Below are 13799 nucleotides of genomic sequence, written 5' to 3'. Positions count from 1 at the left end.
TGCCAAAGCTCCTATTCCTGAAAAACCGAGGTTGATATCTGGCACAGACCACTGTGCACTCTTAGTTCTCCTCATACAACTCTCCTGGCTGAATTATTTACCGGGCCAAGAAACACACACACACACGGAAAAGATGAGGTCTTGTTCAAGGCAGCTACCATTCAATACATTGCTGCTCTTCAGGGACACCGCACCAGCTGAGGCTTGCTTGCTGTGCTGGCTGACCCATCAAACCTTCAAGGAAGGCGAGTGGAGGGAGATGGGTCCAGACCCGCTGTGATAAAACAGAGCCGGGAATAACGAGTTCTTATCAGGAGAAAAATTGGTCAGTGTGTGATTGACCTAACCCCTTAAGAAACACGTAGCACACCGTAAAGACTGCTGCATTCAAAGATGTTGCAGTTATGAAACCATTTTTGACCTTTTTCTCACTGACTTTAGACACCAATGTGCAGCATTTTGTGGCATCTTATCTGCAATCAGCATGAGAGCGACGCTGCTTCATGGTGATATAGTGCTGGGAACTATGTTAAAGACTGTAAGAGTGCAAACTGAAAACAGTCGGGTGTAGCACTGTATTTGTAGTTCAGGAGCTCCCCAGTGTGGCTGAAACAAGAAGTGCAAAAATTGCAACATTTTCTCTTTCTCTTAGCTTTAAAAACAAATGCAGTTAAATAAGAGTTGACAGGTAAATATGAAAATGCTACTTTATATTTTCTGCACTCATCTATTTTCTGCAGCATACCTTATAATTTGTTTTAAATGTTTCCTTTTAGAAACTTTATCATTATGAAATACTTTGCTTCTACTGGAACCTTCAATAATCTCTATAAAGTCTCTAAATCTTTAAAAATAAACAGACTTTTTTTGCAGGTAATTTTCTGGTTTCTGTTTGAAGTCCTGCAGTAGTCCAGTCATGTTTGAGCAAGCTCGTGCTGAATGGCAGATAAACAAGAGAGCGAAAGAGGGATTACATTCAAGAATGTAGTCTCAAAACAATCATTAGCAATACAACAAATATGTAATGACGCTCCTCTTCATTCATTAGATGATCAGGCTTCACACACTCATGCAAAGAGGTTTGTCATGTTTCAATGACTGAAGTTTTCTGTAGGCGTTTCCCTGTAAGTAGCTTTGTAGCTGGTTCTGCAGGAGGTCTGCTCTAGGAACACAAGTATAGATTAGTATGGAAAGTTTGGTTTGGCCAACAGAATACAATACTTTTAGCTTTTACCTGGGGAAATGTTTAGAAACATTAAAAGTGCAAGATTGTGTTTCTTACCTGTGTGTTGTCTCCCTGAGGCCGTTAGGCCAACAGAGCCCCCGGGCATGCTGACCATCTTTTAAAGGTTCCGAGTGTAAATGAGGATGTTTTGGAATAAGAACATCGTTTTATGTTAGATTGTTGACCATGTGAGGAGATATTTATTTAAAAGTCCTTGCTTTTTCTGTAGTATTTGTTTAATGTTAAAGCTTATTAGCCAAGCTGTGTGCTAACTTTACTAGTTTAGTTTAGTATTTAATATTTAACCATACAATGGTATGGCAAAGAGGGCCTGCCTCTTTTTCTCCTTCCATAGAGCACCGCTGAATTTTGAAGATTCTGACCTTGGTGTGCTGCCTAAGTACTCTTGAGACACTTGGTAGCAGTGTAGAAAAGCTGCAGCTGGAACTATGTCTCACCTGTGGACGTCATTGTTTTGGGGTTTTTTGTGCTCTTCAATGTTGGTGAGTAATGGATCATCTGCACTTCATCTCTCTAACCATGAATTACTGCGTCAGTGTGGTGTGGCATGGAAGCGATCGGTGCTGAGGGGTTTTTGAAGCCCAAGTTTCTTCACAGGACCCTTCAGCTTCAGAGTGAGTTTTCCTTTGTTTGGGTTTACTACTCCCAAGAGTCTCTGTGGGGTTCAGGTCAGGTGAGTGGGCAGACACAACAATAGATGATCAGCAAACTATTTTGAAGACCATCAAGATCCCAGAATTCAAGGTGTTTTAAGTCCAGTGTCTCTATCTGTGATAATCTGGGCTTCCACGTCTTCTGATGGTGATTTCCAAATTACAAAACAGCTCTAATAAAATTAGTTATTAATCAAAAGTGTTCATAATTACAAAGGGATTAGATTTGAACATCAGCAAAGCCAGTGAGACATGCGAGACTCATCCGAGGGTAAAGGTGGTGTACAAGGAGCGGTCTCTGTTCATTTGGCAGATTGAGCTTAAACTTTGTTATTATTGTTATTACTTTTTACAATCGGTACTCTGGTTTTTGCATTGCACAGGAAGAAAACAACTTTCAGTGCTGGAAATTTCACATTAGGGCTCTAAATAAGAAAGCAACTGTAAATTAGAGGTTATATAATCAAACTGCACTCAGTAGCACTACAGTTCTTTCTGCTCATTGTTCTGTTTAAATATGAACAGAGCTGCCAAAGGATATGGTAAGATGATATGTGTGAAGGTGATGTGGTATTGTTCAACAGCAACACAAAACAACCCAAATATAAAAGAGAAATTCTCTTTAATTAAATACTCAAATCAGGAAACACAAATGATTCAACATTCTTCATCCAAAGTTTGCAATGAGCTTCACTTGTATTAGTGACGTTGCAGTTACTGCTTCTGTTCTTGTATTTGGGGGGAAACTGTAAGAAAGGAAAAAAAGGAACAAAGCCTCCAGAAAGACTGAAGGGATCGGAAATGGATGCCAAGAGAGAGAGAAGGCAAACGGCAAAAAGGAGGACTAAAAAGTAAGGTGAGAAGGAAGGTAAAGATGAGCAGAGAGGGTTGCAAGCAAAACACCAGAACATGGCCGAGTCAGCTGCTGGAGAACGGTGCAGAAGAGATTAGCTTAATCTGACAGTTTAATTAAAAATAACACAATCCCTGTTCACTCTTCTGATTTCAAATAAATATTTGATACATTTAAGTCCTTATGTTTGATGAGCCAAAGACTTCAAACCACAGTAAAGCATTTGATCACTTCGATCTGTTATAGCGATAAATGACGAGGGAACCTGAATTCACAAATGTGAAGGTGTTTCAGTTTGAAGCCAGATGAATAAAGATTTACAGGCATTAGGCCATTAAAGAGGTTTGTTACTCAATGAGGCAGCAGAGGAGGGGCCATCAGGGTGCAGGTGTGGGAGGTTTGAAGAGTCCAGTCTTTCTGAAGTAGCGCACAATTAGAGGCACAGACACCAGAGTGATGCTCATGCGAACAGGAGCGAAGAGCTTGTGAATGGCGTAGGCCAGGACGAATGTGCTGGTTCCAGCGGCCATCTTGGACTGAACGAACGCCTCGCTGAAGCCCAGTTTGCACAATATGGCAGTCATGTCGATCCCACTGGGAACACAAATAACAGGAAATCTGTAAGTTGGGACCAGAAGGTGTTTGTGTGTATATACACAGTTAGGTCCACAGTACTCTTTATGTGTGCCTCTGCAAAACACTACAAATGGATTTTAAATCAGTCCCGTCTCCCTCCCTTCCCTCCCACCGTGTCGCAGCAGATGGCTGCCTCTCCCTGAGTCTGCTTCTGCCAGAGGTTTCTTCTTGTTAAAAGGGAGTTTTTCCTTCCCACTGTCACCAAGAGCTTGCTTGTAGTTGTTGGGTTTTTTGCTGTTTCTCTGTGTGTTTTTGTTTTGTTTCTGTCTTTACCTTACAATATAAAGCGCCTTGATGCGACAGGTGCTGTTATTTGGCGCTATATAAATAAAATTGAAAATGATTGAACCAATTAGACTTTAAGCTTTAATATTGTGATTTTTACCAAATTATTGCATTAACTGTTTAAGTATTAAGCCATTTATTTATACAGTCCCACATTTTGGGGGTTCAAAAACTACTTTAACCTTGACTAACCTTTAATTCCAAAATCATCCACTTTAGTTGTCTTTTATGGTTGCAGGACTTCCAGCGTTGCTGGCCGTTGCATTGTTTCTATTTAAGAATGCACATGATTGCTGATTTGATCAATCTAACATTTTGGCTCTGTCTGAGAGGTTTACTTCGATTTTGATTATGTGAGTAGCTACCAAATGCAATTTAACAGTATTTAAATTAATAGCCTATATATTAGTTGATAGCTATCGAATAGTACACCATGGACAATGGAGGAACAAGCTCTCTATGAAAGCTGGCTATGAAACTGCTCGTCAGCAAACTGTCCGATTACTTTTGACCATTTCAAAATAAGAAGCAGTCCTACAATTAAAGCTGAGGGTTTGTACTTCAATCACACATCTTGATTGTTTGATTTGTGCACAGAGGCAAAGATACAGAGAAATGTGTCTTTGTCCAAATGCATCCAAAAACGTTTTAATCACATGAGTGAAAATAGTCCACCACACACACACACACACACACACACACACACACCCCCCCCCCCAATATATTGGGCCATGCAGCACATTTGCATTATCATCATAATCCTTTAAATAAAGAATGACGTGATGACCATGTTTGCTATATATACATTTTTCTTATGTTTTTTATGGTATGTTTACGTGTTACTGTAAGGTGACCTTGAGGGTCTGAAATAAATGAAATGTTGTATTATTATTACTACTACTACTACTACTACTACTACTACTACTACTACTACTACTATTATTATTATTATTATTATTATGTGATTGATTTTTCAATGTAAAAATGAATTAAAATATAATTAAATACATATATTAAAAATATTTTTAGGATTTTCTTCTGCAGCATTAGTATTGAATTAGCATAGACCAGAAATAATATGATGTAACATCTTTTTAAAACTGGTTTCCTCATTGCCTGTTGCATAAAGTTGTAATTCATCTTGATCTCCACTAGGGGGGACTGTTTACAATAGAGAATTTATTGTTTTTGTTTTTTTAACTTCACGTCTTCTTAACTTGAAGCTATTAGCACATGACTTCTGATCTGCCTTTAAAAGGCTACAGGCACCACTGCCTTCATGAGAAAAGTTTTGATATAGTTTTGCAATTTTGACCCGACCTACTTTGGGAAGCAAATATGCAAAGAATGTGCCAACATGAGTCAGTCATTACAGCACACAGTCACACACAGTTTGAGTCAGCTATATAAAGCGATCTGTCTGCACTCTGGCTGCTGTGTGCTCAGCACACAGCCCTGTATTAGCACACCACATGCCTGAGCGCTGTGGCTGCACAGTGATAATGCACAACAGTTGCAGAGTCATTTTTCAGTTCAAGGGTCATTATCAGCTACAGAAGGAAATCTCCAAGCTCTCAGATTATATCTGTCAGGCCTCTCTGGTATTCGTGCCTCTGGCCAGACAGAAAATTGTTGAGCTGATAAAGTAGGGGTGTGTTGTGCTGTTTGACTTTTAACCGTCTATGACTGTCAACAGACAGAACGCAAGGACTTTATATTTTGCAAGTCACACAACAACAAATCCTTGAAAGATGAGTAAATTAAACTTGAGCATGAATTTGTCTGCATCCAGCGCCAATGTAATAAGGCTGACTGTCTATACTTTGCTGTTGTCTCGTGAATTGGTCCCATTTACTGCCAATCTATGTTCCTCATTGCAAAAGCACATAAAAAAAAACTGTTTTCGCTTCAGTTAATGATTTCCTACATTGTCCCAAATGGCTGCGAGAGGATTTCAGAAAATGTGGTATTCAGCTGTGGATCAATGAGGACTGTTGTTTCACAGTCAATAGAAAGCAGAAAATCCTCTAGTATAAAGACTTCTCCATAAATCTGATTAGTGTTTGGTGCATCTACAAAGACTCTATTCTTTGAGGACCCATTACTGTCGAGCAATGAAACATGATGTTCATTTTTTTTGCCCCACATCAGATTTTAGTGTCGCTACTACATGACATCGTTACATTTTTGTGATTAATTGTTGGGAATTGTTTTTTGGAGAAATGTCAAAACTGTCTCTGACTTTTCTTTAGAATAGTAAATATCTTTTAGACTCTAAAAGGTGGCTGTAATGGGATACTTTCACCATAGATTGAAACATAGTAGCTTTAGTAGCTCCCTTTGCTTAGGCATCAGTAAGAAGGGAAAAACAGATCACTTTAAAAGTGTTGAGGTATTCTTTGTAGATTTTCTCTAAGGTGTAAAACTGTTTTAAGTATATGAGGTGACTTAAACTTCCACTTGTAAGTCAATTTTATCAGTCTTTAACCTCATCTCTGTAAATCTTAAATGTAAACGCCAATGCCTCGTGCAGTGACCGGACATTTTGTTACCTGGATACTAGCATGTAGAACATTCCCAGAGACATGAGAGAGATCCCGATGTGAAAGGAAACTCCCACTGCTCCATATTCCTTGAAGACTTTCTTAAGCTGCTGGGTTTTGTTGGGTTTCCCTCCCTCTGGCTCTCTGTCCTCCAGGCTCTTCTCCGATGACGTAGTAGAAGCCTCCTTTAAAGTCTGAACATCCTGTACAAAAACATGAGACGCACAACATGAAACAGGAGGATGGACTCTGATACCGTCTCTGTTGCTATAGGAAGCAACAACAAAGACGGTGGCTGCAAGGCAAAAAAGAGAAGACGCTTGCCATGAATTAAAATGAAGTTATTTCATTTTCCATTCAAATACAACTGCAGATCACTTTGATATGAGTATTATGACATCAAGCACAACAAAGCCAAAGAGCACAATCACTGGCAACACATGGAACTGTGGAATTGACTAGTGCTGTGGATCTATACACAGTATCTGCAGATAACTGAACTGCTTTACTAAACAGGTGTGTAAAAGTTTGGAAGCCGAATTCATAAAAACAAAAAGAAGAAAGAAGAACACAATACAACTACACAACATCACCTCCATCTTTCCACCATTGCTGTTGTGCTGTCAGCACGTTTAACTTGTGTATGTGATTACAGAGTAATGTTGCTTAGCTTGTTAGCTACCGGGAGCTGTGGTTGTAGTGCCTGGTTTTAACATGCTGGTCTTATTGCAACGTTCAAAGCATCTAGGTGAAAGGTTACTGTAAATACATCAAAATAACTTTCCTTAGTGAGCCTGAACTCTGCACAAACAGTCGTATCTTGGAAATGATGTTGACATGCCATATTTGTTTTGTTAGGACAGATATAGAAACGAAAGTACTATTATAATGTGGAGCAAGCTGGTCAAACAAAGACGATTTTTATGACCCTCCTATTCAAGGAGCAGCCGAGTCAGCTGATTAAACACAGGCTGCTGCGTCTGCGTTGTTTAAGTGAATCACATTATCACTCTCCCTCTCACACACTTAATGTCAGTCACTTTGTGCTACACAAAGAGCCTCTCACACACGTCGGGTTGCGTTTGTGAGCCCAGACACGCACCACTCCAAGATGAACAAGCACCAGACACAGTCCAGCTGCCCGACACGTAACAGGGAGCAGGCAGGTCACTCAGTGTGTGTGAAGCAGATTAGTAAACTGCAACACACAATAAGGACATTCAGGCCACAGCGGACGGCAGACTGCAGCAGAGCAGCGACGGCGGACACTTGAGAACGCCTGCATTTGGAAACAGTATGTAAATAAACAACCCTCCATCTGGCCTTATGGCTAAGGCCGTAATGGTTTTATATCAGTAAGAGCTTCAACAGATGGTCAAAAAGAAACAATTTTCTTGTTGTGAAATAAGTTTTCAACCTTTATTTTGAATCAATGTTTAAGTACATCATTTGAATCTATAGGGAAAAAAAAGCTTTCTTTAAAAAATATATATATTAAAATAAATAAAGTCTGCGAGTAGTTTTCAGCTTTTAGTAAATGGATTGTGTGAATGTGTTTACTGAACACGAATGAACTCACTTACACACCTTAGAAATGGTTCAGTTTACTGAAATCTTAAGCCATCAAAGCACAAAAGCCCAGAATTTGCACAACACTGTCACCAGTGCTACCACCGAGGCCCGGCTGTTTGCAAGCATCTCTGGGCTGTTGCTGCAGCTTTGCATATCCATGAGAGCAGTGTTCTTGGTGGATATCTGATGGAGCAGAAATCCAGAGAATGCCTTAAACCGTATTTGTGCCATTCTTGTGGCAGCTCCCCAACCTGCAGTCGTTTCAGCAGGACTATGCCCGAGCCCACACTGCAAGAGTGGCCCGGGGCTTTCTAGATCAGGGGGTCTTTGATGAATAAATCAATAAATCTTTTTTTTTGGTACCGGTTCTGGTTTTATTTTGTTGTATTTATCCGCGACAAAACGCTGGTCCGTGCAAATATTGTCTGACAAACTGGTCCATAGCAAAAAAAGGTTGGGGACCGCTGGCTTAGAGTACTAATCGGGTGGAACCAGATAATCTTCCACGGCACACCTATGTGCCGCGGCACAGTGGTTGGAAAACACTGTTCTAGAGGAAGCCATACCTTGTATTAAACATCTTATATATGCGTATATTGCAGTATTGGTTTGTTTCATTTACAGCCGTCGTCATATCGAAACATCAGGACTCAAAACTGAAACCTGCATGAAATTAGAAATCAACGATCAAGTTGTTCATTTAATCAGAAACATAAAAAAATCCTGAGCATGGCACGCTTTTTCCACTTTCGACTATTTGTTCAGACATGTAATGATACAGGTGTGTTTACACGGAGAATCTGTGTCAACCTACTTTTCTCTCCACACAGAAAACTCATGAGGCTTTAATAACACATTGATAGAACGGATTTGAGTAAAACTAAAATAATAAAAATAAGTGTCTTGTTTGCTGTAACAGTTACAAATAATTCCATGTAAAAGCAACTTGGTCTTTAGAACTACTTACTGCGTTACTATGAGCCCTGTACATTATTATACTGTAAGTTCAAGTAGTATACTAAAATTATCAATCATCTGAGTGACAGCACTGCTCCACAAAACAAAGACAAGAGTTGCATGAAGGCTGGGACTCCTTGTTGGAATAATAAAGAACAGCTGACTTTCACAGCTTTAGCGTTTTTAAAAAGGCACACCCCGAAGCCAAAAGCTGTCTAAGAAACTATTGTGAGTGTTGCACACCCTGTTATCATAATGCATACATTATTAAAAATTTCTTCTAATTTAAAGTATTTTCTCCCTATTTATACTGGACTAAATGGGAGACTAAATGGAGCAGCTTAGTATTAGATGTCTTGGGGCTATTGTGACCAGTGGTTACTCAAATATCTTCTCTGCTGAAGAGGAAACTTGATCTTCCTCTGGAGGAACACACACACACACACAACAGGAAATACCTCCCGGGTGCATTCAGCTATTTTTTCACCATGTTCAAAAAAGACTGCTTATTGTGCCACTAAGCTTGACGTGTTTATGTAGCTAGCTGTCCAGCTAGCAGCTAAGCAATAATCTAAAGTAAATCGTGCAGGGATGTGGATGTGTGTGCTTTTATATGGCGTTTGAATGGTCTTTGAGACATCTGCAAATGTGACATGTTTGGTTGTTTTTAAAAATTAGGACCGTTAGAGGCAACGGAAGGCCATTCATTGCTATGTGTGACATTTAGCCTTTAAATACAGTAACTTCCATTCATGTCCCTTTCTGCTTTTTAGGCTGCATTGAGACTACGCTTGCAGACTCTCTTTGTGGGTTTTAGTCAGCCACTTAATCAAGAAAGCAGTAACAATGGTGAAGAAGGGAAGATGGGGGGGGGGAAAACAGGCTTATCTTTTCTCTTGGCTACAATTTGTCTTGCTAAATTTTGGCCCAAGCTCCTGGATGAAGCCACACGCTTGGCAATACATTCACCGGGCTGCCAACAATGGACAATGGCAGAGTCCGGGGTGGGTGAGGGAGCAGGCCTTTGCTTTTCAGAGGCAAGAAAGGCCAAGCTAAAAGTAAAGGAAGGCAACGCTGTGGGAGGGTCATGTGAGCGAGCAGCTAAAGGGAGTTGTGCCAGGGAGGGTGTATAGGAGGGGAACAGTGGGACTGCTGTGTCTGATAACAGCTTTTCAGAGGCATGAAAACACATGTGACATGCAAGCAAGGACAAAGAGACACTCACATGCAATGCACAGGGCTGTCAGATTCTCACAGCACGATTATTGTGGCCATAAAAACTGACGAATACTACGCTGCCACAATTTCTATGGAAATGTTTTAATACATACTGAAAATGCATCTTTAGCTTTTAATGCATCTCGTCTCACATTAGCAAGTGCGTCTGTGACCATAACTCTGCAAAACTTTGACTGTTTTGACCCAGCCAATCAATATATCACATCGGTTCCTTTAGGTAATTGATAGGCTATTTTATTACAACACTCTAAAGGGGTTCCGTCCCTGCTTTGTGACTCATTTTGGTGCTTACGAAGTAAATGAAGGAGGGTTAAAGAGAAAGGAAGCCACCTAAATCGCAGTCAAGGAGAGAAAACTCAAAGACAAAGTGGAAAAGCAAATCAGTGAGCTGGCTTTATACACTGTATTGCCAAAAATATTCACACCCATCCAAATCATTGAATCCAGGTGTTCCAATCAATTCCTTAGCCCCAGGTGTAGAAGACTCATGAAGCACCTACTCATACAAATGTTTGTAGAAGCAGTCTGCATAAAGATCTCACGATCTGGTGATGTTGTGCCATGGTACCGTGATAGCATACCACCTGTGCAAGTCCAGTTGTGAGAGTTCCTTACTATTAAATATTCCACAGTCAACTGTTAGTGGTATTATAACGGAGTGGAAATGATGGGGAATGTTGGGAACATTAGCAACTCGGCTGCAACGTGGTAAAAATCACAGAGCAGGGTCAGCAGGTGCTAAGGTGCACAGTGCACAGCGATCGCCAACTTTCTTCAGAGTCGATCGCTCCAGACTTCATTTGGCCTTCAGATTAGCTCAAGAACAGAGTGTAGAGAGCTACATGGTCGACCAGCTGCATCCAAGCCTTACATCACCAAGCATGGTGCAAAGCATTGGATAAAGCAGTGTAAAACACACCATCACCATGTTTTCTGGAGGTGACGAAACACACCTCTCCGTCTGGCAATCCAATGGACGAGTCTGGGTTTCATGGTTGCCAGGAGACCAGTACTTGTCTGAGTGCATTGTGCCAAGTGTAAAGTTTGGTGGAGGGGGGATAACATACTAACCTTGTTTCATCTTTTGGATGTGACACTTTAAAACACCACTAAAACCATACACACCATACAGCAGGAGAGAAACAGTAAAACAGGAACTCTCTCTCTCATTAGAGACTGAAGTAGAACCCAGAAAGTGCCTGCTAGGTGTCCTTGAAACAAAGTTACACTCAAGCAGGTTCCTGTAGGTGTGTGTTTCATTTAGGGAACTACAGTTTATACAGCCGTTTACATGTCTTAGGGAGCGTTGCTTTAAATGTGAAATGACTTGACTCCACAGAGAGCTACATGAAAAATGATCATCGATGCAGGGTTCCCAAAGCCCTGTAGTCCATTCCTATTAGTCTGCTATCAGTTTTCCACCCATGAAAGCCTGTTTACTGTTGAGTTGCATTGTGGGTAATATAGGCATCAGATTTTGAAAAACATCAGGCTCTGAGAGCCTATTTCTGAGTTAAAGGGAAAACAGTATTAAACGCTGCATCAAATCTAATCACTTTCTCTCAACCTGAATCCAATTCTTCTGCTTCACAAAATAAAACAGTGTGGTGATTTACTTGTATTAGCTTCTTGCTAATAAAAGGTTCATATTTTATCGAGTTTTATGAGAATGTAAGTGCATACCAATCAGAAGATGACGTGTAAGTGAACAAAGATCTACACCATATGTCAAGTGGACACGACATCCTTTAAGGATTTTATTCTCTTTGTGTCCAGATCAAACTGAATGCCATTCCCATCCCATGTAAGGGTAACGTTGCAACCTGGTTATTTCCCTTATACATTTGTCAGCCTCAACTAACTGTTTAAGTTTTTAAACTAAAAAGTCAAAGAGAAGAAAAAGCATCATTTAAATCTGTCCAAAAACAAATTCTCATATATGAGAACCTTAAACTGATAAATGATTCTTTATCAGGACAGATCCTTGCATGCGTTTGTTTGCTGCTCTTCTAATAAACTAGTGAGATGTTGAACAAGGTAAAAAGCAAGGCAGCATGTTCTTGAGATCTTGGCATGCCCACTGTAGCACTGTAGGTGTGTCCATGTGCTACTGAGTCACCTAAAAATGATGGTAATGTAATCCAGCGTGACCTGTTACACAGCGCACGGTAATAACCTGCCCTGTGCCCACACACCTTCAGCTCTTTTAGCATCACGGATGCTGACTCGCACAACCACCCACCGAGAGCACGTGCAAGGCGAAGTTTAAAAGTGCTCAGATGTTTGGTGAGAGTGACTCAGCGCCACTCACACACCGTGGGAGCACGCTCGCTGTTGACACTGCAAAGTGTGATCCAACATGCTCTGAAAATGACACATGTGCTGCTTCGAGTACAGGTTTGTCGAAGTCATGTCAATTATACATGCACCACCGTGGATTCACTGCAAAGGCAGGCGGCCCACATAGCTGTGCGCGTCGTGTAGTGTTGTATAACAAGCAGGCTCGCTCACATGAGGGCTGTTATGCAAAAAGAAAAGCAGCTCGTCTGCTATTTTGCATAATTCATAAACATGTTTTGAATCTGTTGCTTGTGGGTGATAGAGGCCAGGACGGTGTGCTCGCCGGTTGATCTCTAAAACGTGCTGTGCTCGTGTTAAAGGTTGAAATTACCCCTTTGTCGTCGTCAGTCTGCTCCTCGTTCTTCTTAGTGGCAGCCTGTGTGGATGAAGATCTGGTCTGCATGGTCCTAGTGGAGCAGCGGCGACTGGAAACGTCCCAGTTACCCGTAAACAAAACATTACCCGCCGGGTCCCCCCTGCTGTTTGGGCGCCGGTGTGTGAAAACCAGCGGCTGCCTGAGGATTGTACATTCAGCGCTTTCACGGCGCACAGCTACAGCGGCCACCCAGTCCAAATGCGCCCAGTCCGTGCTGGTTACAAACGTAGACGATGTGTCCCAGTTCTGGATGAGTTCCGGGTGCTGTTTACCCAGGTGCACGGAGGGCAGATAGACACGCCTGACGGATGCGCAGGAAAACCGGTGTCGCTGAAACGAGTGGTCCGTGCGCAGCGTCAAAGTAACATCCTTCAGCTTGCTTGCTTTGGCTCGCAGCAGAGACGAACCCGGTGACTTGAAAGCCAGATCCAGAGCCGCTGCTGTGCGACACAAAAGCATTATCGACGGCACTCACAAGAGCTCAGTGTCTCCAAAAAACCAAAGCAGCAAAAAAAACTAATTTTTTTTTAAATAACCTCATAAAGCGACTCGGTTGTGCCGGGCAACTAATTACGGGCATAAGCAGCTGTAAACATGCTGCCCTGTGCCCTCCTGTATCCCTCCGGTCCTCTTGTTGACCGATTATCAGCAACAGCCAATGAGGGCTTACGCGCAACCGCAGATAGTAAAGCCTGAAGTGAAGGGAGGGGGTACTTAAAGGTATAACCGTGCTCATTCATGTAATTGAGTCGTACGACTTCAAAGGCTGACGTGCGTGTGTGTTTTAAATTCAGGTTACTGAAACTGAAACTTTAAATTATTTATAGAATTTAGTTCGGTTTTTTGCGAGGCCTGAAACTGTTTTAAATACATTGGTGAAATTAAAAAAAAAATAAATAAATAAAATAAAATATATATATATATATATATATATATATATATATATATGTATATACATACATATATATACACACATATATATATACACATATATATATATACACACATATATATATATACACACATATATATACACACATATATATACACACATATATATATATATATATATATACACACATACACATATATATACACA

At 40.9% G+C, this 13799-nt stretch overlaps 1 protein-coding gene across 1 annotated transcript; it reads right to left on the bottom strand.

The window, feature by feature from the left end:
• Positions 1-2504: 2504 nt before the first annotated feature.
• Positions 2505-13364, bottom strand: mims2 (mitochondrial inner membrane scaffold 2). Its single transcript, XM_085457652.1, has 3 exons — positions 12656-13364; positions 6226-6419; positions 2505-3346 (listed from the first exon to the last, which is right to left on the bottom strand). The coding sequence occupies exons 1-3, from the start codon at positions 13157-13159 to the stop codon at positions 3130-3132; spliced, it is 915 nt and encodes a 304-aa protein (XP_085313778.1). The 5' UTR covers positions 13160-13364; the 3' UTR covers positions 2505-3129.
• Between the last annotated feature and the right edge of the window lie 435 nt (positions 13365-13799).

This window comes from Copadichromis virginalis, linkage group LG5 (assembly GCF_057382275.1).
Source record: "Copadichromis virginalis isolate Kocher_CV1m ecotype Utaka linkage group LG5, C_Virginalis_male_GT1.1, whole genome shotgun sequence".
NCBI classification, from domain to species: domain Eukaryota; kingdom Metazoa; phylum Chordata; class Actinopteri; order Cichliformes; family Cichlidae; genus Copadichromis; species Copadichromis virginalis.
The sequence above is the reverse complement of the archived record's forward strand: the minus strand, read 5'-3'. Positions and strand labels throughout refer to the sequence as shown.